The sequence below is a fragment of the Haemaphysalis longicornis genome, unplaced genomic scaffold (genome assembly GCF_048455015.1).
Source record: "Haemaphysalis longicornis isolate Haplotype H1 unplaced genomic scaffold, Haemaphysalis longicornis Haplotype H1 scaffold_4, whole genome shotgun sequence".
In the NCBI taxonomy this organism is placed as follows: domain Eukaryota; kingdom Metazoa; phylum Arthropoda; class Arachnida; order Ixodida; family Ixodidae; genus Haemaphysalis; species Haemaphysalis longicornis.
In genome coordinates this window covers 103994766-104022156 of record NW_027526361.1, presented here as the reverse complement: position 1 = coordinate 104022156, position 27391 = coordinate 103994766, and the positions used below count along the sequence as shown (strand labels likewise).

At 46.9% G+C, this 27391-nt stretch overlaps 1 protein-coding gene across 3 annotated transcripts; it reads left to right on the top strand.

Moving 5' to 3' along the window:
• LOC144179214 (transmembrane protein 192-like) lies at nt 1-27391 on the top strand. Of its 3 annotated transcripts, none has more exons than XM_077707478.1 (6): nt 2-243; nt 2296-2436; nt 8199-8439; nt 14642-14800; nt 20189-20297; nt 26780-27391. In XM_077707478.1, exons 1-6 carry the CDS (start codon nt 211-213, stop codon nt 26919-26921), a joined length of 825 nt encoding a protein of 274 aa, XP_077563604.1. In that variant the 5' UTR covers nt 2-210; the 3' UTR covers nt 26922-27391. The 3 variants fall into 3 exon arrangements, with proteins under 3 accessions (XP_077563605.1, XP_077563604.1, XP_077563603.1); XM_077707477.1 differs by lacking the exon at nt 2-243 and adding an exon at nt 646-801; XM_077707479.1 differs by lacking the exon at nt 2296-2436 and having other exon boundaries at nt 1-243.

The following is a 27391-nucleotide window of genomic DNA, read 5'->3' as shown; positions in this document are numbered from 1 at the left end:
GAGTTCACGGATAGTAATGGGCGTACGCAACAGGCATTTACGGAGTAACGGTGGCTCTGATTGAAATATGGCGGCCGCCTTTATCATTGTCAATGCATGGGCGAGGTGAAAATGCATACGATCAAGCGGGCTGTGTAATATTATGCCGACAAACACACGAAACCTCCTTGCGTTAAAACTGTGTGATCACGCCAGCCAGTGACAAAAGCAATGGTGAGCTTGGCAGACCACGAGACGTTCGAGGTAAGCTTCGTCGAGTTGATTACACTAAAAATCTGGCATCGGTGCTCGTCATCGCGGACAGTTCATTGACTGATATGATAGTCGTTCTTAGTTTGTTTTATTATTTGTGAGGCTCTAAGAACAACCGGCAGATTTGTTACTTAAGCTGCTCGGTGCTGTGCTGAACTAGAGGATGGCTGCAAAGTGTGCTTAGAAAAGTACAAAATTTTTGTAGCATGTGACAGTTCATTTGCCCGTCGCTCGTTCATGGAAAAGCAGTTTGTTTTACATTTGTCAGTGCTGATTCTTTACCCTTTGATGCGTTATTCACAAGAGCATCCGTTCGGGCCGTAAGTGCTGTCGAAGCGAGTAGCGTTACAATACTATCGCGGTGTTAGGACAACGTCGGCGTTTCGCGTACTCAGACTGGTTGATCGCAGCTATTTCTGTCAAAAACTGCTTCATTTTACCAGTAACGCCAGGTGTTAGGACTGATCTCCTGCTCTGAAGCGGTAACTGACGCATTCGAAGGATATGTCAAAAATGTGGTTGTACCTGACGGATAACGACGATATCATGGTACTGTTCATGCTGTTATCGTCGCCTGATGGTGGCGTTAACGTTGTCTTGCGTGTTTGTTTAAATTGTCACCCGTCTTTACTGTTACCCTTGTACTGTTAGCTCCCTCCGCCTACATCCCACCCTTTCGCGCTGCTCGCCCGAGTTTCTTTCCGCATATTTACGAGGGGAAAAAAATGCATTATAGCTTATGTACGTACTTGTTAAAAACCACGAAAAGTTTGCTGAGTTCAACTTTGTTGAAATGAAGGAAGGGAAAAGAAAACCCGTTGAAAAGCGCGGCCATGAATGGTTTTAATTTTCAAGGGTATTTATGGCGCCGTGAGCTTGAATTACAAGTGGCATTTTCTGCTGCGTCGTTGTATTCGCCGTGGCCTGCCTGTGAAGCCTAGCCTAACATGTTGAAGCTACCTCAGGACGAAATCAAACTGAAAGCACTAGCAAGCTTATTTGATGTATGCATTCCTGGGTCAAAAACTGCAGTTGTCATTTAGAGCTTGTGTGCATGTGAAAATGCTGTGCGGAATCCAGTGACGCTTATTTTCTTTCGGCACAGCACTGTTCCTGTGGAGAATTTTAAGGAGTTTAATTCAAGCATAACGTCTCTGAAATATATCTCAAGTGCGAATTTAATTCCGTCTTCAGACTCCATATTTGTTCACTCTTTTAACACGACAGTGTTAAAGAGCTTGTATAGGAGAAAAGTTGGTGGCATTGTGCCATGACAATCCTGATTGATCGATAGGGCCATAGTGAATGCGATTCACGTCGTGTTATTCAATGAAGGCCACAGGTGTGTTTTTGTGCAGGGGAGGGTGAGGGACAAATATAAACCCTCTGCGGGGCTTCTGTGTGTGCTGCCACATGGCAATGCGATACTTTGGCGTTAAAGATCGTCTGTCTGGCAGAGCGGGAAGTTTTCACCCATTGTGGAGTCCACCGAAGGGTGCTGCGATCCTGGTGTCATCATAGGTCACTGAGAGAGAACTACCAGTGTGGAGAGCTCTTTTTAAGGCAAAGGGGCCCTTTTTAAGGCGCTGTCGTGTTCAACTATTAGAGTTCGAACTTAAGCATCCCCCAAGTTTTTAATAGTGCTCCCAACATGCTTGTACTTTAGAATGATGAAGAGTGTGTGGGGTCAGATTTACCATCCTTGCCAAGCCATACTAAAACACTGTGTTACCATATTTAGATCCCCTCAGTGCCATACTCGCTTGCGACTGCCATACGCCGGTAGGCCAATGAAAAGAGACAGTCTCCGCGGTTTGAAAGTCAAATTTACCCTCCCTCCATCCTTCTGAGCCTGAAGGCCAATCCGTCAACTAAGCGCGAGATGAACTGACCCCTGTTTCCATATGTGGCACACAGAATGAAAAATTTTTCATCAACTCCTAGCCACATCAAAATGGTCGGGAACCTTGGTTCATCTTCAGGGCGGCGGTCAGGCCAGACACTCAGTTCAGTCAGCTAATCAGGTATGTGTGTACATTGCAGGCTTCCACAGCTGAGAGTGTCAACTTCATGTACAAGGACGCAACCCCCCTGGTCAACCCCTGTACGGCAACGGCCGATCTCGAGCCACCGTTCCGAATTGTGGCGACATCTGGGGCCATCATATTCGAGGTTTTAAGTCTTGTGAGTCTCTCGTCCAGTTCTTCTGTTGCATCCGGATCTTCTATTTGTAGTGTTAATTAACATCTTTGTCTTTGGCCCCCACTTAGGCTGAGTTATGGCATGGTCACTGTTTTGCTGCGTGCATCATTTGTGGTGTGTTCTTTTGAGGCTGGCTCTAGACTATGCAACCCATTGCTGCTGAATAAAGATGCAGCGTGGTGTGCACTTTTCGTCTTCCGTACACTTCACCTAAAAACAGTATCAGCGTCTTTTTGTGGAGATGTTCACGACACACACTTCTGAGTTCAAAAGCCTGTAGTTGTTTGGATGCTGAGCGAACACTTTGCAAAAGTTGGGAACACATCAAGGGAAGCAGATGTAACGGAACTGCTTTGGCGGCTATAAACCATTGCTTTATTTTTTGCTAATCGCCCAAAAGAATCTGCAGTGACAGGCATACCTTGTAAGTAACTTATGCATTTGACAGATTAATTCCCAGCTAGCACCACATTTACACTCGTACCCGCCGCGCTGGCTCAGTGGCTTAGGCGTTGTGCTGCTGAGCATGAGGACACGGCTTCGATTCCCGGCCGCGGCATCCGCTTTTCTGATGGAGGCGAAAAGCAAAAACGCCGTGTATGAGATTTTGGCAGACGTTAAAGATCCCCAGGTGGTAAAAAATTAAGCCGGAGCCCTCCGCTACGGTGCACCTCGTCGCCTACGTTGTATCGGTGCGTTAAACCCTACAATCAATCAAGATTTCGGCTCGTGTGGCCCACATTGGCAAGGAACGGTAGAAACATGTACAGTATAGGCGGGTAATTCGAACCGTAAGGGGACGCCATCTCAGTTCAAACTAATGAAAGTGAGCACTAACAGCAGTAAATTTCAATTGAGGAGCCATAAGGAATGTCAACACTTTGATGCTCGAAAAAGCCTGTGACTGCTCCTGCCGTTTGTGCCTAAAGGCGACAGTCAGGACTTTTTGCTCTAACAAACGAACGTAACGGAAAGCCTCCTCTTCATCTTCTAGAAACCTTAAGAAGAGACGGCCGAAATTTCATCCGGAAATGACTTCTTAACGGACAGCCTCACTATGCTTCCTGCTCATCTTTAATAAATAATAATAATAATAATGCTTTATTGCGCAAAATACTGAAAAAATACAAGAAGACAGGCCTGCCAAAGCCGCATCGGGCTTGAGCGGCAGCGCCTGGCAGGCAACGGAAACCGCAAATAATAAATAACACTGACACAAGTGCTAAGCATAGTATAGCAGAACGCTCAAGTATACATACAAAGAAAAAAAAAAGGAAAACAAGTTGACTTACGACTCATAGATTACACCCGACAGAATAACAGCACTCGAGATTTAAAATATCAGCTTGTTTCCTAAACGGGTCACAGCTTATCAGAAATTAGTCTGCAAGAGCTCGAACGTTATACAACACACAAACAGTGTTTGGCACACGCCACCTGATATGGTTTAACAGAACGTGAGGTGCTGATTAAAAAAGAAAACGGGATTGTAAAAGGTCAATAGTAACTGGACAGAAAAGTATATAGCATTGCTTTGAAGACTGAAGGCGTTTGATCCGATAAACACAATTTCGGCAAGACTGCACCCTAAAATGCAAATTATATGTTTACACGACGTAATACCTTTTTTAATGAGCGTTTCGTTTTTACAGAAAAAATACTGTGCGGCAATTTGTTAAAGTAGAAAGGGGCATAGTAACTATGCATTGTTCTCGTCATAATTGGCAGCGACAGACTCTATGCTTCTGACCAGAGATATAATGCCCGTGTCTGTCAGCGCACGACACACACCACTGTACCTGCTTCGTCATCGACTGAGTTCGTGAAGAATTCGTCTTCCAAAACTCCCGCCTTGTCGGATTTATATCCCTGTCACACGGTAAATCTAATGTCATTCAAAGTGAATGGCATTAGCTGTTAATGACATTCTGTGTGGGTCTGCACACTGGAAGTTCGTTTAGATTCCCGCCCCAGTGACTTCATGGCAGGCGTCATGGAACGCACGATTTGGCGGGAGAATCAAAATTTTAACATAAATTGATTAATTTCTCAGTGAATACGGCATCGTTTGCTTCCAGCCAAGCACTGGGGGCACTATAAAGCATGAAATCTCTCGAATGAAGCAAACTTGTATTTTGTCTGCATGGCCCCTTTTTAAGGAATTTTATAAGTTGAAACTATCCAGTTCAGAGTTCGATAGATTCAGAGTTCGGCAGATGAACTTTGGTGTTTTAAAGGGGGTGTGAAGAGAAAATGCATTTGTCTTTGCTTAATTTTGTCTGCTTGAACGACCTTTCAGGAACATAAATCCCAAATATTTTTAGTGAACGGTTCATTGCTTCTGGAATGTAGGAGGTGCCTTTGAAATTCTCATTTTGAGGTGCGTTGCAAGCGACCATGCGGGCATTGTCAGTCGGCAGCGCAACTAGGAGTGACGTCACGTCAAGGACATTCAACGCATTCAACGTTTTTTGTGTATATTGTTCCGCACAGCTGCAAACCCAATGTTCTAAAAATAATGCATCCTTTATTCGTAGCTAAAAACAGTTTTCTATCAACGTGAGCGGTGTCGCTACTGCTGCAGTTGTCTGGCAACCATTGTAGCAGAACTCACACCTTGTGGCTGTTTGTACGGCTTGTATTCAGTTTCCTTGCTGAATTTCACGTTGTTTTGCCGAATTCTCTTCGGAATCTTACCTTTTTTGTATGAAATGGCACAAAACCGCTCAAGCAAAAAAAAAAAAAAGAAAAAGAAAGCGCCCCGTGTGCAATTCAAACTTGCGGCCGCTGGGCCAGCTCAACGTTTTAGCCAGCCTGCGTGGAAGTCACACACTTTATCCACTACACTATTGACCTGAGAAGCGCGTAACGAAAAACTGCATTTGTAACCCAGCACTACGATGTGTTTTCATAAGTTCTAATCAATCCAGAGCTTTAACCGCCAACTTACTGTTGAATGCTTCTGTAGTAAGCCAAAGGGGAGCGTATACAATCAATGAAACAGCATTAACAAAGTTGTTTATTGGAGGAAGCACGAAAGCAATCGAACTGCGTGATGGTGGGACTCGGCGACTCGGCGCTGTATTGCTGCTCCTCGCCAGTTATTTTTGCGCTTGATGAGGAAATGACGGGCTGGTTTTAAAGGAGTACTGACACGAAATTTCAAAGCTGAGATAACTATGTAAAACGCTTCCTTTTTATCAGGAGATATCTCCCAGCAAGTTTCAACAGCAACCGTTCAGCGAAACATATTTAAAATCCATTTTAATCTTCGCCCGCACGAGAAAGCCCAGAGCGGGCTGACGTGACATCATCTGCTACGTGCCCCAATCTGCCGACGTCGGGGCTCCCGTGACGAAGCCGACGCGCTGGCTGTGGTTGGCGCGCGCTGCTCGGGCGTGTGTACACGTCATGGTTTTGGGACTGACGTCATGCTGCCCGGGCCTGTGGGGACGGCGAAGACCTCGGCCGGTCTGGGCGCGCGCATGCGCTCGCTCGCGCGCGCTTCCAGAGAGGCAGCGATACGGCAAGAATGGTGACGCCATGTGATACATGCTGTCATGGCGGCCGCTCGGCGTTTTTTTGTCGAAACCGAAACTGGCACGAATAAACGACGCCGTAAATGAATGTTTACGCTGCGCTCGACCGTCTAATCTGTCATTCTATGATTAGTGGGCTGGTAGGCACGCATAGCAGCGAAAAAAACGTAACACGAAAATTTCGTGTCAGTACTCCTTTAAGTTCTGACTACTCGAAGTTCCTTTGATAAGCGTGTTTATCTGGTAAATTCTCATTTTAAGCTTTCGATCGTTTATCTCACCAGGTCAAGTGTTTCACGTTCGGGCATGTCGCATTACAGGCTACGTAAACAGATGTCGGCAAACTTGCGTAAGAATATCGGCTAGAAGAACGACAGTTTAAACTCGTGCGAAACAGCGTTAACAGCTTACAAATACCCAGTTTACTTTACACGTGGTTACTCCTGCCTGCGCCACTCGCTCGTGTTGCTGAAAAGTTCGACCATGTTGATCAGCCGTATCAGAGATCAGACATCTGTTCAGTTGCAGGCGAGTTTCATCATGGCGCTGATGTTGTAGTTTATCTGACCCTTTGCAAGCCTGCTGTATGCTGACATGTTGTGCAGATGATGGAGCACTGTGATTGGCTTCTTACTGACTTACTCAAACGTCACTTCACGAGTTGAGGAGGAAAGCCTCGGTGAAACAGTAACTGCATTTGTTTTCCTATTTGCCGATATCGGGCAACGAAATGGGTATGCATTAGGAGAAAACAGCGCGGTTCTCCTAATCATGTTAAACCAACACGCCCAGATAGCCACGTTAGGGTATGCATTGTTTGTTTATCAAGGTTTCGTGGTTATAAGCACCCACACAACACAATTTTTTTTGAAAATCTGTTCACGACCCCTTTAAAAGGAAGCTGAAGCTCTTGTTGCATGTTATGGATACCGTGTGGCAGCACTGTGTTCGTAGCTCAGTGGCTTAAGTGTTTTGCTTCGAGCACAAGGATGCGGGTTTGATTCGCGATCGTGGTGGGCGCTTTTCAGATGGTAGTGAAAAGTGGAAGTTCCCGTGTGTCGAGATTTTACCACTCGTTAAAGACCCCCAGGTGGTCAAAATTAATGCGGAGCCCTTCACTACAGTGCACATTATAGCTGAGGTGTTTCTTTTGTGTGTTAAACCCCACAATTTGAATTTAATTGTTTTGAGCCCTCAACTGACCAAATGCACCAATATAGTCATGCTGACAGCATTGACATGCCACAAGGGCTGGCATGTTGAGGTACTTTGGTACCTGCATCATTCATTTATTAGGCACATAAAAGAATGAATTTTAATGTTAACATTTCAGCTGACTCTTTATGTTTTAGGGCCCCATTGTCAAGCTTGTTAAAAGACGAATTAAGGTGCAAAGTGGCACAAAGGTGGCCAGTATCAACAAGACCCAGCCGTAGCGTTATACATCGGTGTCCACAAAAATTTCTCAGGGCTGGGGGAGGGAACTGTACCTGATGTATTCAGAGAGGCACGTCTGCCAAATGATCGAATAAAAAAAAAGAACAAGAGTACACATATTTTAGGTACATTTCTAAACAACACAAATATCCAATCAGCCTCTGCGCCGACCTTCACACTGGTTCCAAAGCTTCTATAGGTTTGAGAGATGAGGTCAAAGGGAGAGGAGGGCCCTTCCTAATGTGGGTAACTCTGGCATTGTGCAGAAGTATTGTGAGGTGAAAAAAGGGAAATAAGATGAGCGTCTCTTTACAGATGGTTGAGTGGACATTGCAGTCTAGCGTGGCCCATTCCGTTTTGTAAGCGGTACAGAACTGAAAGCACTCAGCGCCATCTACTGGTTCGCTTTCCACACTGGCAACATTTTTTGGGCCGACTGCTAAAAGGGACCCGCTGTTCAAACCTTGCAGCTTTGAGGTAGCGTCTCTGGTTCCCGTTGTAACATTCTGGGTTCAAGTCCCCCCAATGCTAAATGTTCTTTTTTTAAACGTAGAGTCATTATTATGTACCAATGTTCCAAATCAATATGTGCACCCATATTTTTCTAAGTAAATAACTGGTATGATATGTTCCACATTGCTTTAGGCGTGGAGTGCAGCCTATCCTGTATTTATTGATGCTTTACGCTGTGCAGGAAGGGCTGCTTCTGTATGGTTTATGAAGTGGAATATCTTGACCCGGTTGTCTCTCTGTCACGCATGCATCCAGGTTGGCCTGGTCGTGCTGAGCCTTGCGCTGCCGAGTGTCCTGGATGGCGGTGGTGGGGGCCGGTCTCCAGGGGACGCCTACTCAGTGCTGCTGTACACACACACAGCCCTCTGGGGCCTCATGATGCTGCTGGACTGCTACCTGCGCCGCCAGCACAGCATCCTCTACTGCACCGGATACATCTCCTTCTACCAGCTCACCAAACGCCTCCGCCGTGCCACTGTCTATGTCGTGTCAGCCGGTAGGTGTCTGTTATTCCATAAGCCACACTGGAAGCTGGGATTTTGTTCTTCCATTCTTTTTTTTTTCCTTAGTGCAGCAGCGAACTGAAACTGGGCACTTACGTCCTACAGCTCACTCGGCCCTTGCGGTGGGCAAGCCAAAAAGACATACGCTTTTTAAGTGCAGAGCACCTTAGGGGCTCGCCTTGTCATCGTAGCTCGCTCAGCGTACCCAACTAGAGCCACACGGCATTCCGTCGTCGCCGTGTAACCCAAATGCTGTGAAGGCCAAGCAGTTTATGTAGTCATAAGTGTTCGAAACTCGTGAACCACTGGCACTTGTCATACATCTCCCCATTGTTTAGTGCAAAGAAAACTGCAGGTGCATGAGGCAAAATATACATAATTAACCGGCAGTGCCCACGTTCGTTTAGTTAGGAACACTCGTTGGGTTGGTTTTTACGATAGTAAGCGAAAAAAAGGGGCAGTGCAACACCGGCACGTGCGGGAGGAAAAGCAAGCACAAAAAAAAATTACACCATCTTCCCGTAGGGGAACCCTGAGTAGTATGCGGAGCAGCCATGGGGTCGACTGAAGTTCCCATTAGTTTTCAGTTCGTCATTTCCGTTGACGTTCAGGTTCGCGTGCCTTCGTTGTATCAGTAGCTTTTTGACGCAGTTTGAATGAGTGAAGGACATAAGGCGCGTTCGTAGCACATGCTCCCGTCTCGGTTTGTAGCGCAGTGGGAAGAGCGCCACGTACCTCCCGTTGCGGCCAGAGAGTCGTGGGATCGAAACCGGGCGCCGCTTAACTATTTCTTTTTATAGTGGACTGTGCTGACGTCAGGCCAAACGCTGACAGGGCTGAAGAGACGCGCATGCGCAGTAGAGTGCGGATGGCGGACGACAAGGGAGGGAGGGACACAGCCCCGAGCATGAGATGCTCCGCATCTAAAGGAACAGAACTCCCGCTGGCGCAGTTTCGGCCAGGAGGTGCGCGAGCACTGCGAAGGCGGGAAATTTGAATTGCTTTAGTGCTATTAGTGAGCGGATAATGGTGGTAGAGCCCATTATGGCGAATCACTCTCTGCACTTCCGACAGCTTTCACATTGTGTGGAACGGCTTTAATTTTTTGTTTTTTTCTTATGTTTACCAACACCGGCACAGCGGTGGAGTAGTTTGTTGAAGCTTGGGAGGAATGAATGGCGATTTGAACGCCAAGTAGGGTGACTTATATTACAGTAAAACCTCGTTATAAGAGACACGGTTACAAGGGACACTTGGTTATTAGAGACATTTGAAAATGGTTTGGTTGGTCTCCCTATGTTCCCCATGTTAGCAACATCGCATACAAGAGACATGTTTACAAGAGACACTCGGTTACTAAAGACAACATTTTCAGCTCCCTAGAGCAAATTATTCACTTTTTATAAGAGACACAACCTGAAAACACTCACGCAAGGCGGCCGACGTCGTAGTACAAACCACACGCGTAGCAATTTTCATTCCCTAGGCTCGATTCTGTTCCGTTCCGCAGCCAGATGTCATGCCTCGCATGGTTGCGACTAGCGTCACTAAATAGTGATGCTAGTTGCGACTATTTTCAAACTACAGCGATTCTGCAACCATGCGCGATTGAGTAGTATTTCCGTCTCGGCGTCCACAGCACGCGTCGAAGTCGGACACTTGAGCCGTCGCCGTGTTTCCATGAGACTGCGTTGTACGAATCGTCGGCAGCCCAACGGTGGCAGGAGGGAAGGCGACCGTCCCGGCTTCTTGAAGCGAATCTCTTTGCCACGATGGGATTTCGCACCTCGCTCATTGCGGGCTTTCTAATTCGGCCGCTATCGCTTCGCCCCATCTCCGTCGGCAGTTAACATCCCCTGCACCCCCCCCCCCCCTTACCTCTTATACCGATGTTTTCCAGACGGTCGAATTCTCAAGCAGTCTCGCCTGATTGGCTGTGCACACAGCTATGTGTGACGTTTTTGCGGTCGAAGCCAATTACATTGGACGGCGTGAGAACGCAACCCTGCCGAAATGAACCTCGCGTAGCGCGAGACCCGCGGGAGCGGGACGGAACGGCAACGGCAGAAGGGAAGCCATCTTGACCTTCGTGCAGGGGCTACGCCGCCTTGACTTTCGTGCGGCGCTGCGTTTCACAAGCGAGCAGTGCAGCACTCGTGAAGCGTGCGACATGTCAACAGCAAAACGAAAGCAGATCTCTCTGCTGGATAATCTTGAAATCATAGGCGATGTGGACTCCGGACAAAAGCAAACGACGGTTGCGGAGAAGTTTGGACTTTCCCGGAAGTCTGTCAACGCCATAATGAAAAACCGTGAGGCAATCTTAAAGCAACAAGAGGACGGTGGACTCTCGGCGAAGCGAATCAGACTTCGGGGAGCCAGCTATCCAAACGTGGAGGAAGCCTTACTGTTGCGGCTGCGAGACGCGCTTGCCAAGAACATTCCCGTGAACGGTGTGCTGCTCAGGAAACGCGCCGAGCAACTAGCGTTCCTTCTCGATTGTGCCGACTTTAAGTGCAGTGAAGGGTGGCTCGATCGCTTCAAAGCTCGCAACGGCATCTCGTTCAAGTGCATCTCGGGAGAAAGCGATTCAGTTGACTTAAACTGCGTGTCCTCGTGGAAAGATAGTAAGCTTCCTCAGCTACTTCATGGTTACAGCCCCGATGACGTGTTCAATGCAGACGAGAGCGGCTTATTTTACAAAATGAGGCCAGGGAAGACTATGTCATTCAAGTCAGATGCGTGCCACGGCGGGAAACGGTCCAAAGAGTGGGCGAGCGTTCTATTTTGTTGCAACATGTCGGGAACGGAGAAGGAGCGTCTCCTCGTGATAGGGAAGTCGAAACGACCCCGCTGTTTCAGTCACTGGCGTCACATTCCCGTCACATACGAATCCAACCAGAATGCATGGATGACATCCAGCATTTTCAATTCCTGGCTGTTAAAATTCGACCAGAAGATGGACGCTCAGAATCGCCATGTGCTCCTCTTTGTGGACAATGCTTCTTGCCACACCAAAGTCCCTGCACTGAAAGCCACAAAGGTTGTTTTTTTTCCTCCCAATGCCACATCTCACCTTCAACCTATTGACCAAGGGGTTGTGCACTTGGTCAAGTCACAGTACAGGACACGGTTGGTGGAACGCCTGCTGTTCGACATGCAGCAAGACCGTGCAACTATCATCGACGTGAGGTTTGCCGTTGAGGTAATTTCAGCTGTCTGGAATGGGCTAAGAAGTGAAGTGGTAAAAAACTGTTTCACGAAAGCTGGCTTCAAATGTGGTGATGTGCTGGAAGAGGGGCTTCAGATGGAAGACCCCGACAGCGACAGCCTTGAGAGTGAAGCTTGGACCCTCATCCAAGAGTCTGCGCATGTTCCAGAGTCCTTTCAAGATTTTGTCTCTGCGGATATGGACCTCGTGTGCTCTGAGGAGCTTACGGATGAGGCAATCGTGGCACAAGTGAATGGCGCAGGTTTCCTTGACGATGAACTGGAAGAAGAGGACGAGGAGGACATTGCGGAGCCAAAAGTGTCAGCAGTGGAAGCTGACGAGCACCTCAGGGCTCTACAAAGATACTGTCAGCAACAGGAAGGCTTACAGGATGAAGTCTTCTACCTCCAGAAGTTGGGAAGATAGCTCCTTCAGTATGCATTCTCCAAGAAGCAAACTACCCTGAAGGACTTCTTTCAGTCATCCTGAGTAATTTTCTGTTGACGGGATCAAGCAAACCTTGACGGTGGTATCTCATAAAGCGATCCAGTTCAACTCCTCAGTGTTTTTAGGATTTTTGGATACAAGAGACCTTGGTTACAAGAGACACAATTTCCGGCTCCCTTGAGCGTCTCTTGTAACGAGGTTTTACTGTAGCAGATTAGAGTGTCGAGAGTGCAAGTATACCACTCCTGGCAAGGGTCGTTTAGTCACCTGGAGATAACAGGAACCCTGAGAACAGGTATCCCTACGATTTGTGACACCTGAAATTGAACGTCTTGGCTTGTGACATTGTTCTCATTTTTAAGTTTAAGTGCTTTTCCGCCTTTGCTTGTTAAGTATTTTTCTGGGGAGAAGAGTAAGGTGAGTGACCTGAAGACGTAAAATGAATGTGTCTGGACTTTTGTACGACAATGTTTTTGACAGACATGAACTATACAGGGAGTAAAAACAAACCAAACAGGCTGCCTCACAGCCACAAGCCAGTACGCTTCGCCTCAGTTTCATTTTCTGTGCATGTTTTGCCTTTCTGGTACCGTAGTCAAAAATGTTTACTCATGGGAACAGGAAAGCTGTGACTGCTGCTACAGCAGATACATGTATGGAACAGCTTGTGGCAGGACGGAGATATTTGGTCTCTTATTTGCCTGCTCAAAGCAGTTCTGAGCAACTCCAAGCTGTTCCATATTGTCTTTGCCAGAGCAGCTTTGCGTTGGCTCTGCCCACCACTTCTGGAGCTGCTCAGTCGTATTTCACATGCACCAGGGAGCAGCTCAGAGCTGCCAAAAACTTCTCTCGCTGCTCAAGAGAAGTGGCTAGCAGACGGGACATGCAAAAGGACACTCGGGGTCTCGTTTTCTGTTCTCGCTTGTTCTGACATCAGTTGATCTTCTGCTCAGTTCGAGAATGGCAGCCTCATCTGGTGTTCCTCTGCAGCTCATGATTATAAACAACGTTGAGACACCTTTGACAAAGATGGGACACCAGTGTTTTACGAAGGGCACCAGGCTTTCATGTCTGGCGGTACGTACATACAAACGGCGATGTTTGGACACTGTCGCGGAATGTTTGAATGACCGCTAACTGAAGCAAATGCGATGAGATTTTGCATCGGCTAACATCCCAGCGTGTGAATTTCGCCGCAGATATGCCACTGTTTCGTCGAGTATCTCCAAAATTGCAGGTAGGGCACTGTCTGTGTGAGGTAAATAGTCCGTTTAGACTGGCCCGTGCACGCCTCACAGAACTTGTTCAGCCGCAACCAGAATACACTTGAAAACAGCGTCTCGTCTACCTCTATAACGGATGCCTTGAAACACGTGTGAAAGGTGCATTTGGCTGCGTTAACAACGGTGCTGGACGCAACTGAGAAATTTTTTGGTTACTTCAACCGACGTTTTAAAAATTGGTTGTAACAATTTCTAACAAATGACAATTATCAGAGTTCTAACTTTGCATTGTTAAGTGAAGTTAGACTCAAGCAGTTGACAAACAGTCTGCTCCTCTGCAGTTCGCCTGCCGCACTGGATCACTGGCAGCTCAGAGCAGATTTGAGCTGCTGCTTCTAGTGACCCACTACGTAACTTCCTGACCAAGAGCTGCTTTGAGCTGCGTTGAGCAGGCAAAAGGAGAGAGACCTGTTATTTAGGTGTTGTGAACTATGTCAGCTGGCTGGCTGTCAGCTTTTGCTCAAGTTGACGTATTTCTGACACGATCACCTTAGTGGCAGCACTATGCGGATGTTGGCTCATTTAGTGCTTGGTCACGAGTAGTAAACACGAGAGCTGTCGCCTTGTCTCAAAACCAGAGTCTGGAAGCTACATTCTAGGGAGGTGGATAGGGTTGCTGAGGGAATATCAAAATGAACCTGCTAGAATTGGTAGATCGTGACCTCGTACAAAGAGTAGTGCACACAGACAGCCACCCTGGCTTCTTTAAAGTGCAGAGCACTTTAGCGCTGTGCCTTGTCATCGTAGATCGCTTGCTGGACCCAAGTACACGGCGTTCTGGCGTCGCGGCGTAACCCAGAGGCTTCGAAAGCTAAGCGGTTTGTATAGTCATAAGCGTTCGAAGCTCGTAAGCCGCTGGCGCTTGTCATACGCCTCCCCGTTGTTTAGCACAAAGAAAAACGCATTTGCGTTTGAGGCATAATATATGTAATTAACCAGTGGCACCCGCGTTTATTTAGTTAGGAACACTTGTTGGGTTGGTTTTTACGATAGTAAGTGAAAAAAAAGTGGCAGTGCAACGGCGGTACGTGCGGAAGAAAAAGCAAGCACAAAAAGAACAGAACTCCCGCTGGTGCAGTTTCAGGCAGGGGGCGCATGAGCACTGCGAAGGCGAGAAATTTGGATTGCATTGGGTGGTAGCAGTGAGCAGGTAACTGCGCTACGGCCCATTACGGCGAATCACTGCTCTGCACTTCCGACAGCTTTCACATTGAGTGGAATGGTTTTAATTTTTCCCTCCTGCCCCCCCTTCAGGCAGCTCGATGCTGGTGGTGTTGGCCGTCCTGGTGGACAACTACTGCCACGACCGGAGTGCCGCCTGCCCGTCGTCCGTGCTGCAGCCTATCCGCTATGTGCAGATACTCCTGGCACTCGAGGCGCTCGTGGCCTTGCCCTTCCTGCTCAAGTACCTCGGTGAGCAGGGCTGCACTTTGTGCACCATTTGCGGCCCTTGGCTACACGTTCTAGCTGACGATATCGACAGAAGGGTATAGTGACCCACTGCTCTGGTGCGTTCTCTTAAATGGCCCTCCCAGGCAGGCGTTGGAATGGTTGTTCATTCCTGGGTACGTCTGTCGTCTGCTGCCATGGGTGTTTGCCACGGAAGTTTTCATTGGCCATCCCACCCTGCGGCTGCTGATGGCACTCTGTAGTCTCAGTCCCCAATCCTCCGTTTTCCACATAACATATTACTACACTACAGAGCTCTTTTCATGGTGAACAGGATGCAGTGAAGCCGTTAAGTGTCACGTTCACCAAGACCATTTGTGACTTTTATTGTCGTTTGCCAACAAGTATGCTTCGCAGCAAAGACAATTTTGTATTCAAACTTTGGTAACACATGCTATGGTGCGTGTATCTTAGAAAAAAGAAAATACAGTACATTTCACTGCTGCGGTGACTGTACCACTGAGCTGTTTCACATATACTTCTTGTACTGCTCAAAAAGATGACAAATGGGGCTAGTTGGTACTGCTTCATCTTGCATTGTGTTGGGGGTTGCTACAATGGGACAAAAGTAAATGCGTGGATGAAACAGGTCCACCTGTCCGCTTTTGTCTCACTGTTGTAATGCCCAGCACAATTCGAGATGAATGCTTCTTATACTTAGCTAGTTCATAGCAGAGTTGCAATTTTTTAAAGGACTACACTTCCAGAAAATGGCCAGGAACCCAGCCAGAACCGTCAAAAAGCAGATTACATGACGTTTCCTGATCTCACAATTTCCTAACCTTTGGGAGCTTTTTCTCAGTTACTAGTATCATAGATATGTAGCAGTTGCAGTTTTAGCAGAAATGACATGAAGCTGCAGCTTCCGAAGCCATTTGAACAGCCTCTCCAGGTTTGGTAAAACCACCATAAAACGGGTTTCAACGGGCCCATGTTTTTCCGGTACGATACATAATACTGTGAGCCTACCAAATTTCGTTAATGTAGTTGGCTTGGAAGCATGCTACACCACAAGCTAAAAATGATTGATCTCAGTATTTTTGAAATCTGCATTACATGAAATTATAGCCATATGATCAGGAATTGACTCAAAGCAGCTTTTTGTTCATGTGGAAATTGCCGTCAAACTGGAGAGCTGGAATTTTTTGAAACAAAGGCCATCTGTGGAGATTTTTTCTTCTTTTTTTTTTTTCCCCCTGCAAAGTAAACGTCAGGGAAAACAGACTGCACTTTCAGGCTATTAGCTGATTTCCTCATAACTCGTAAAGATATGATAAAAAAAACAATAAAAATATGTGTGGTTTGATATTTCATGTGATCTGCCTGTTACGATAGCAACTAGGTGTCACTAACAAACATTCAAATTATGATCACTGTTTGAATAGTACTTTTCGTTATTTTTTGCAGTGCTGTTTTAACTTACCGAGTCGGTCTTGAGTGTAGTTTTGCAGATTATCACAGTCCTCAGTTGCACTTCTTTTTATTTTCCTCTACAGCTATACCGTTTGCTGTGTGTGGGAACAGATTAATAATGTGACTGGCATAGCAGTTGAAATAAGAGCGCAGTTAAAAACGAAGTAAAATAATGAATAAATTACAATCTTTCCCTCTGAGTGAGAAATGTAATTATCATCTTTCCAAACATTACGTGATAATTTTCATAACATCTGCGTGGCAAAGGCAGGGATTGTTCCAAAGTGGATCCAGACAAGGTGTGCTGGGCTCATAGCTCATCTGGGTATGCAGGCAAACTAGGCTTTTGTTTTGGTGTTGAAAGGTAAAAGTCAATTGAAAATATATATACCGTATATTGCCACATATAAGTCGACTTTATAAAGCTTAGACTTTATACCCCCACTTTAGACCCTGGATCATGAAAAAAGGGATATGCATTGTTCCTATAATAATATCAAAAAAAAAAAAAAACAGGCCGCATTTCTGAGAAAGAGAAAATGCATTTATTGGACGTATCTTGTACGGTTGCACCGACAATGTTCACGTCACCGCCGCTATTGTGCACTTCACAAAAGCTTCGCACACCCACTGTGCCACAGTGCTCAAAGGTGCTTGCTGTACTCGTCCCGTCAGTGTCTGGGGTTTACCATCCTGCTCCATCCACTCGTTGCAGACTGCCTGCCATCCAATCCTTGAACTTTGTTTAGAGCAACGTGGAGAGGTTCAGAACAGGAGCCAAACCTCGAGGGTCCCGGTACAGTCACTGACTTAGGACCCTTGTCCCTAGTGTTCTTACTTACGTACCGTATTTACTCGACTCTAGGCCAGCCTCGATTCTTGGGCGGCCCCCGAAATTCAGAAAGTGAGAAAAAAAAAAAAAAAAAAAAAAAACTTACCTTGAATGTAAGCCGAATGAAAAAAAGCACTGGACCGAGACTAGAACATGCACTTTACTTTTTGCAGTGCTTGTCGCAGCATGTTCAATGCTCACTCTCAGGCTGAACCGGAACCGCTTCATAAAACGAGTGACCCAGCCTAGCGTCACTAAATAAGCTACGCTTAACCCAGCCCCTGCTGGCTTTGAACTGAGACCACACGACGCCTCGAATGTTTACGATCTCCCTCGCCTTTGCCTGTATTATCTTCGTCGTCATAGTCACTCCACCTTATGGTTCACAATGTTCAAACAGGCAAAATGGAGCCTGAAAGCCATAGAGTTCTAAAAACCCATTGAAAACCTGCCGGCTGCAAGTTTGTGGCCGTGAGATGGTGTTGAGTGTCTAGCGGTGGCAGGAAAGCCGCATCCTCGAATCTAAGCCGCCGACCCCGGACTTTCGTAAACGACTTCTTAAAAAAAAGTATCGGCCTAGATTAGAATAAATAGGGTACTTTTCTAATGCACCTCAATAAGTTTCTTGTTCTTCTTCCTAAAACTGCTCGGGGTGATCACCAATTGACACTCAGCATTGGCCATTGCTTTCTTCGCACGTTCCGTGATGTGCCCACAGAATGAGTTGAGCACCAACAAGCTCTTTGGCTTTAGGAGACTACCTGGGCGCTGGAGCCAGACAAGGTGGAACCATTCTAGGACCACCTGTTCCCCCCCCCCCCTTCAAAAAAAAAAAAACCTGTTTTGTTCACGCAAACAATCACTTTTGGGGGAAATTTCTCTCTGGGCACTGGGCATTGCTTTGCATTTAAACACAATGAAAGGAAAAAGTTTGTGGCCATCGGTAGTGCAGCACAGCATCACAGTAAATTGGATATGCTTGTTGCTGTTGTCCTGAGATTCACTTGCCGCTCACTTGCTGCTATGAAGTGTCCTGTTGGACACTTCATAGTGAATTGTGGACAACGCTGCTGAGTGCCTGCTAGGCCTGCCTGGCATGCTAATGCAAGCAATGGGAGTGTACAGCCAGCATTGCAGCAAATTTGCAGGGATCACGGAAGACAATCCAGAGCCTATGTCAAAGCCGAAGCTGATTTCGCTGGTCGCAATTTTTCATGGCTCATCTTGGATGACGTCTTTAAATTCTAGAACTAAGATGCATACAGAATTTGTAAAACAACTTTTTAATTATTGCTGCTATAGTGCAAATATGTGTACTAGAAACATCGTTTGCCAAGGTTTGCTTAAATTAACTCTCTCTCTCTCTCCCCCGCCCCCCAATTCGCTTAGGTCTGTGTATAGGCCTATCCGCCTTAATTTGGCATCCCAATTTTGAAAAAAAAAAAAATAGAGAGAAAAAAAGAAAAGGTCGAATTGTATGTGGCAATATACAGTAGCATTTTTAATTTACAAAAGCCTTGCCCACATGTTTGCCCAATGAGGTGACAAGATGCCCCTTAACCCTTTAACCACCAATTCAACTTCCAAAAAATGTACCAAAATCGCCAATTTTTTTTAAGCAGTCATATTTTTCCCCATGCAATTCTGATTCTGAAAATATATTGCATGAATAATTTCTGTTTAGAATTAGCACAGAAATTACAAAAGAAAAAAACCTGCTGCGGGGGCGGCTTTGCCTCTAATGCATGCCGTGGTAATGAGTAAAAAAACGTACTGAAAGTCAAAGTATTTATTTGGTACAATCACGGTAACACACAGAAAATTGCACAGACGTTCCTTCATCGTAACAAAAGCTTTCATGACTAATAGTCGCTCTTTGTGTGGTAGATTTCGAAGCATGGTGTCACACAAAGCCCGACTTGGCAGTCCTTGCACCAGAATCGCGTTTCTTTGCGTGCTAATCTTCCCTTGAAAAGCAGGAGGCTCTCATCAAGAAACACATCCTGTTCTGGCACATAGGCATCAAGGAATGCCTCGTTCAGCCTTGTGATAACGGGCCACAGCTTCCATAGCCGGGGGTGTGGATGAGTAACTTCATCCATGGTTTTGAAGTTGGTGAAATGAAGGCAGCGCATCAACGCGTTGAAGCGGTTCCTGCTCATGGCTTTGCTGAACACTGGTGTCTCCAAAACTTGCTTTGTTGACCAGTACATCTCAACTTGAGGTTTGCCGACAATACCCTGCAACATTATCAGTGCAAGGAAGACCATAATCTCATCGCATTCTACCGGTTTCAATGTAGAACCCCGGGCAGCAAAGTACGCTACCGCAAATTGGTTTTTTTCCGTGACGGTTAGGTCAATGACGTCGATCCCAGTCAAAAAATACATGAAACCAGCCGAGAATGTCATTTTCGTTAGTGGGCTTCCGCAAGATTCCGGGCACTGAAAAGAAGGGAAACCGTGGAGGTGCAGGTGGCGGGTTGTCGGTGTCCACGCGCTGCCACACACGTGCACTGGTCAGTGCGTCACTCTCGTTGTCGTCATCATCGCCGTCGCTCTCGTCGTCATCTGAAGCAATATCCAGGATAAAGTCATCTATGTCACTGTCGGACACAAAATCTATTTCTTCACCAACGCCGCTTTCTTCACTGCTCCAAGAAGCACTTCCTTTTCTTATCGTGTCGCCGCCACCGGCATTACTTTTGCGAAGCGCCATTGTGAAATGGCTATTTCCCGCCTTTTGCGTGCGAAAGGCACGAAATTCAGTTTTCCATAGACAACTACCGCCATCTGGGGTTGAAAATGGCAAGCAAAGCAATTGACGACCGTGATACGTCTTTGGTGGCAGAAGGAGCGGAAAATCGGGCCGGACGAGCGTGACTCGTCGTTGGCGATATTGGTACAAACTTGGGTGACGAGTACAGCTCGGGGTTGGCGGCTAAAGGGTTAAACTGCCGCTGATGTTGTTAAAAGTCACAAATACCTACTTTTAATGGCATCAGTGAATTAATAATTGTAGTGGAGTCTGTTGTAAAGGTCGTTTAACGGTATTCCTTGAAGAAAACCTGTCCCACACATTGCCCTCATTTCCCTGTTCCCGTGCAGTGATGACGCTGAACTTCCACAAGAACAAGCACAGGTCAGACGTCCAGCACGATGAACTCCTCCTCAGCTTCATGCACTCACAGTCGTCTGTTGGGGACCTGGGATTTAGGTGAGTGCCTGTTTGGCGCTTTTCGTCAGCCATGCATGAGGCAGTTCCCGCTCTTTGTTTTTTCATCACGTAAATAAACTGCAGTGTCCACCGTGCCGCCAACAAGGAAATTTTTTAAAGGGGCCATGCAGACAAAATACGCATTTATTTTATTCGAAAGATTTCGCATTTTATAGTGCCTCCAGCGCTTGTCCGGCACCAAGCGATGCCATATTCACCGAGAAATTAATCGATTTAGTCTAAAATTTTTATTGTCCCACCAAATTGTGTGTTTTCCTAACGTCTGCCATGAAGTCACAAGGGCGGGTTTTCAAACGAACTTCCACTGCGTCATTAGGCTCTGCGTTCTTGCTTACCGTCAGTCCTCCCAGATGGTGCTACCGTAGTAAGCCACTGACCGTTGCCCGCCGTTGCTTTGTTTTTGACCGTACTGGCTCCTGGCTTGTTTTTGTTACTGTAGAAAGTAATCGTTACGTGAAACATGGGGTATGCTCAACAAACAGGGTCACGTAAGACAGCGTCGCTTACGCCAAATCGGCCAGTGTCGTGTAAGACAACTACAACGCGGTGGGCTACTGTGCAGCTAAAACAAGCATAGTGCGCCTAGTACCAGCCGCAGTGCACATTGGTACTTCTATGTTTGCATTTATTTTCGTACCCTTCATAGTTTACCCCACCATTCTTCCTGCTGTAAAATGGATATGCATTGCATTTAGGTGCGAATAGCTCGTTCGGCAACCTTATAAGCCCTGCCTAATTTCCGTTTGCTTTTGCTGGCCTCAACCAATTGCACTGCTGGGCATATGACATCATAGGTTCTCTCGCGGAAAATGAGCTAGTGGGTCACATAGGCATTCCCTTTTTTTCCTAATTATGAAGCTTATTTGAGCCAAGTGTACGTTAAAAGTGGTGCCAGTATGATTCTGACGAGGCAATCTTTTGAATGAACCGAACTTGTCTTTTGTCTGAATGGCCCCTTTAAGGTCTCTTGCAGACTGACAGCTGCCTAGGTTACGTATGAGCCTTCAGAGTGATGCTGAAAGCCACAGACGTCTTGATGTACAAGTTTTTTGCCTGCTTTTTCACATCATGCTGGCTTTCCTCAGTGAAATCCTCCGAAGCAAACTTTGTTTCGGGGCACCAGAGCAGTTGTGTGTGCGTGATATTCGTAGAGTTTTAAGTCCATTACAAGTAATTGTCAATTATCTCGATATAGACAACCCTGCTACATAAAATGGTTTAGAATTGAATGTAGAAGTACGTGGGGCACTAATTCCAACTTTATTAGGGAAATAGAATATGTGCCATTAGAGTCTGTTTGTGTGGGGAAGAAATATATGCTACAGTTTTATAACCTAATTCGCGTCTGAAAAAGTGCATTACAAAAGTCTTCTCCACAGTATAGCTAAGTTCAGAAACACCAATTGGCATCGTTGGCCCATCCACCAAAGTGGGTTTCTCTCAGTTATGGGGGGAGGAGACGATGACGAATGCCAGTAACGATGCTCACTAAAGGTCTGAGCTGAGGTGACACTGACAGCTCTGCTGTAAAAAGCCACAGGTGCTACAGCCCAACTGGGCACTGACAGCTGACCATGAACATGCTTGATTGGACATTGTTAAAGAATAACAAATAATATTGAACAATATTTCGCTAATAAACAGCCAGCAGGCAACCTTCGTGGCAATTTCAGCATCGATCAGCTTTTCCGCAACTGATGCGACATTATCCCTTTCAAATATTTTTCCAGTGCCCATGGTTTCGTACTCCGTCGGCTGTCACTGTGCAGCATTCATGCTCAATCAGCCGTTACTGGTCTTGTGGGTCTGAGCTGGATACAGCAGCCTCCCAAGAGAGTGTCACAAGTCGTCGGTAGTTGTGCTTCTGGACATAACCCGCAAAACGGAGAAGCCTTCTCAGCATTTATTTGAGTTCACAGAGCTCCGTCTTGGGTCGTCTTACTCTGCAGGCTGCTGCAAACCAGATCTTAGTCATCATCAGCCTATCCATGCCCACTGCAGGGCAAAGGTCTTTCCCATAGATCTCCAATTATCCCGGTCCTGTGCTAAGTGCGACCAATTTATCCCTGCAAACTTCTTGATCTCATCTGCCCATCTAACCTTCTGCCACCCCCTGCCACACTTGCCTTCTCTAGCGGTCTGCTCTGTTACCCTTAATGACCAACGGTTAACTTGCATTCACATTACATGCCCTGCCCACGTCCATTTCTTCTCAATTTCTACTAATATGTCCTTAGCACGCGTTTATTCCCTCAGCCACTCTGCTCTCTTTTTGTCCCTTAATGTTACACCTATCATCTCATCACCTAAGATCTCAGTCAGTGCCGTGAAATGCCATTGTGCATTCCCCTTGGAACAGTCCCCACCAAGCCACGCCGTACTAAGTTGCCCACAGAAACAATGAATGAAACAGTTGATTGCAAATGATAAACCACTTGTAGCAGACTTCTTTTTCCACGTTTTGTACTTGTTAAATGGTCGTGGCTTCACATTTGTGTTGCTGTAAGTCTTCTTCAGTAACGACCTAAGAGATGCTGAGCCCAAGGACGCGGGTTCGATTCCCGGCCGCGGCGGCCTCTATTCTGATGGAGGCGAAAAGCGAAAACGCTCGTGTGTTCGAGATTCGGCACTCATTAAAGATCCCCTGGTGGTCAGAATTGATCAGGAGCCCTCCACTATGGCGTGCCGCATTGCCTGTGTAGTGTCGCCGCTTTAAACCTCACAATCATTTGACAATCTAAAGGAACTGGGTAGACTTTTGGAGGTACGAGGGTCACTGTACTGTTTCCCTCTCCTGTTCTGCTTAGTTTGAATTATTTCGAGATTCATCGCAAAAGTTAGTACTGTTCTTCTCGCATTCTTCTGCATCATGATACCATGCCCTAACAGCAGAGAGTACACAAAGCTGACGCGATTTCAGACTGTGCTGATGCCCAGTGCTTTTTGCTGCCATGGCCAGATCGTGTGCCTGATACCGTATTTACTCGCGTAATCCTCGCACTCGCGTAATCCTCGCACCCCTAATGTGAGCCACCAAAACTTTGATTTTTTGGTTCCTCGCATAATCCTCGCACCCCCAACTTTGCAGCGGCGAAAGTTGCCCGCTCGCGAAACCCGCATGGTGCACGCGCTCTCCAACGCGCGCTCTCCCCCGCCGCCTCTCCGTTCGGCGGAAAGCGCTGTGTATCCAAGGCCATCCAGGCGCCCTAACAACCTGCATGGCTACTCCCTAACAGACGCCCTAACACGCTACTCACACTGTCCTTGAGCCGGTTTCGCGTGCGCGCAACTAGACTGACTAGACGGCGTTCGCGCAGCCCGCTGTCGTGTCGTCGTGTTGCCGTCGTGGTCCCGTCGTTGAGCAGCAGCAGTCAGTGAGTCACTCGCGATGGCCGTGTTCGATCGCGTACTCTATCGCTTTCAATTTGAAAGCGGCAGTGTAGCTAGTGTTCTTCCCCATGGCGAAGCGGCACCAAGCACAAAACAAAGAGATCAAAAAGTTCTCGAAATGGCAGCGAGCTATCCACCACAGACGCGAGAAACACGGCAACCGCGCCGCAGGCAGGCACTTCGGCCATCGGCGTCACCGACTTCAACGTGCGTTACTGGAGTAGGGCACGCACATGACGACGAGATAGGGCGCGCGCCAGAAAGCAAAGGCGGCAATTTCATGATCGCTGATCGACGGGAGACTGTTTACATTGTAAATAATAAAATAAAAAGAAATAGCTGCTGTTGGCAACACTGAGCTTACATATACAAAAAACTACCGCTACATTTAGCGGGATTAGCAGAAGGCAAATTGGCAACACTATGCACCGGATTTTTTTCCCCGCGTAATTCTTGCACCCCTAACTTCGCATTGACTTTTCCGAAAAAAAAGTGCGAGGATTATGCGAGTAAATACGGTATACCTGTGCTTGGTGTCGTGAGGTTTGACTGCAGTGGTGTTTCACACCTTTGTAACTAATGATTACTGGTGTACGCTCAATGCATTTCTTGCGGGTTGCACAAAACTAACACATCATGACACCTTGAAGGGACCCTTCAACACTCTTTGAGCAGTCCAATAAACCTGCGCGACAGTTAGATTACACTGCCAGGAATACCTGAGCCCAATATTACACGTGCGCGTGAAGCGGTGAGTGTGCAAATTGCTGCGAAAGACTCGCAAAAAACCAACCGCGCCCTCTTCAGTTCTCCTCATTATGCACCCCTGGCATGGCCTAAACAACGTCATTGAGGCCATGGCTGTCCTCTTGGCTGTCGTTGATCAACTTCGCGGCTTATTTCTTGCATTTCCTGTGATGATCCACCGTTGTCGGCGCTGTGTACCAACCGTTTCTGTGCCTGAACATGTACGCACAGTTTTGGCATTTCTTTTGTGTTTTGAGTGCGCGCGAAGTTTGAGTGATGAGCTCAATACTCCCCTTTCAATGGGACCACTTGACAACAAACGTTTATAGCTTCAAAAACACCCTACCAGCCTGAGTGCGCGCTTGCGAGCAGGTAGCCGTGTTTGCTTTTTTGTGGCACCAGACGAGAAATAGACCCCTTTGTGTTGTGGAGGAAAGGAGAAAATTCCCCGGTGTGTGATATATCGAAGGCCGCCGAAGAGAGCGCCGCGAGCCGCCCCCTTATCTGGGAGAGAGCGCGCAGCTTTTGTTGCGTTGTCGAAGGTCGAGTTGGGAGGGAAAAATTACGCGCGATTTCTCACCTCGCGTAGTTTCGGTGATAGTGAACGGATTTTCGTAATTCTTGCGGGAGGAGATTGGTGGGGCATTAAGACTTTACCCCAAAATACATTCCGAGTAGTCAATGGTGAGTGCTGCGGGGTCCCTTTAATTAAGCTCATTTGTCAGAGTGCAAAGCCTAATTTAATGTACCCGGCTGCTGTATTATGGCAGCATAACACTAAGATATATTGCGAGTAAAAGTGTTCGAATTGAAGAATTATTTACCGTGTTTACTCGCATAATCCTTGCACTTGTTTTCCGGTAGGATCGTAGAATCGGTGGGATGTTAGGGGGTGTGATAATTTGTGTGGAGAAAAAAATTTCGAGTGGTAAACACGAGCTTAACTAAGATTTGAATAGGTATTATAACCAAAACTTACAAAGTGCAAAGTGCAAAGGTTTTGTGAAGTTTTGCACTTCTTCGTTGCGGCCAGCCGCTGCTCAACTTCACCATGCGGCGTTTGGTAGTGGGGGACCCAACCATGAACAGTCCTAATCCGTGTCAGTGCCGCTGACATTGCTGGTCCTTGCCTCGTTGTTGCCTCCAGATTCCACGTCAGCTTCACAGGCGTCGTCTCTATTCCACACCAAGTGGTCTTCAGGCGCATCCAGGGCATTCGATTTGCCCGTATTTTTGAAGTTCTTGACAACGAAGTCTGCAGCGATCATTCCCCCCGTTTCCAATATCCAGCTGTACAGCAGCTCCACCGACGTTCTCCTTATCTTGCCGGCCGTCGCCGGAATGTGCTTGTCTTCGGCCATCCACTCTGCGTACAGCCTTTGAATGTTATCTTTGAACTGTTCAATGACACATCCAAAGGCTGCAGCATAAATGTTAGGGCACCTGGAATGACAGCCAGCTCAGTGCTCAGCTCCTTTGAGTTTGCGCTACTTGTCGGTCACCTTCAGTTCCTCGTGCTGCCTTCCCCAGTGGCGCACGCTGAACTCATTGACACCGAAGGGCCTGCTTTCGGCGCCGTTGCCATGCTCTATAGTGTATTTGATGGCTTTCAAGCTGGAGGCGGCGGTATAACTGGCGTACCATTCCATGGCGATGTGGCACCGAAGCCAGCACAGAACTAAGTGATGAAAAACTTCTCGAAATGGTGGAAGCGAGCTCTCGGCAACTGCTTGGACTGACTGCTGCACCTCCAACGAAGGGATGATCGCGGTCTGTGCAAAAGCCACCTAGTAGCGCGAACGTGAAACCTGGCCAACGACAGTGTGGGTAGCGTTTGAGAGATGGCACTAGGCTGCCATGCGCCTGGCGCGCCTGGATACACCGCGCTGTCCACCAAACAGAGTGCTGGCGAGTGCCTGCATCATGTGGGTTTCGCAAGCAGATGACTCGCTGTTGCAATTTTGCAGGTGCGAGGATTGTGCGAATAAACAAAAAATTTAATTTTTGGTGGCTCACATTAGGGGTGTGAGCATTTGTGTGAATCGGTGGATTACGCAAGCAAATACAGTATTTCATTCTGAAGTCTGCACTGTCTTTTGCAGTTACGAAGAGTGAGTAACACCTTTGCTACACAGCAACTTTCATTTGACAATTGAACACTCAAAAGTGTGCCCTATGGGTTTACAATGGGCCATTTGATAGAGAATCGTTTCAACAGCCTCTTGAAGACCTTTGAAACGGCCGTGTAGCAGAGGTATAAGACAAAATCAGGGTATTTGTTGGAGAGACTTTGTAACTGACTGAGTTCATCTCTTGCATTTCAGGGACGGTACCTATCTCGAGGATATTGTAGAGAAGCAGTCGGACATGATCAGGTACCTGAAGAAGTACAACGCGTTCCTCGGACGGAAGATACTAAGCCTCAGCATTGAAGTGAACAACTTGAGGCCCCTGGCAACTTGCTAGGAATCGGCGGGTTGTGTGCCTGTGTCCACGTGTGTTGTGGTGTCTTGATTTGTCATTGGAATGTAAATACTGTTGTTCCTCGATTTTATACACTTTCAGTAATGTTTAAGAACTGTTTAATGTTGTTGTTCCTTTTATAAGCTTTTTGGCTGTGAAGTAGTGAATAACATTTTAAGTCAATTTAACCAAGCCTTTGTTAGAAAATGCTTTGCTGAGCTCTCTTTGAAAGCAGCTTGAAATGTGACCCGTCCCTTTCTTCTTTGTGGGTTTCCTTTTTTTTTTCCCACGGTCACATGTGATTTCACTAAAGCAAGGGCGGTCAGCACCTGCTTTGTGAATGAGCAAAGTGGCCCATGCGAATGCCAAAAACAAAAGTAGCAGACCTGCTTGTGGTAGCTCTGCTGGTGATAATGCTGATTGTGTGATTTCTGGAGTGTTGTAAAAATAAAGACTTTTGTTTTAAGTGACAA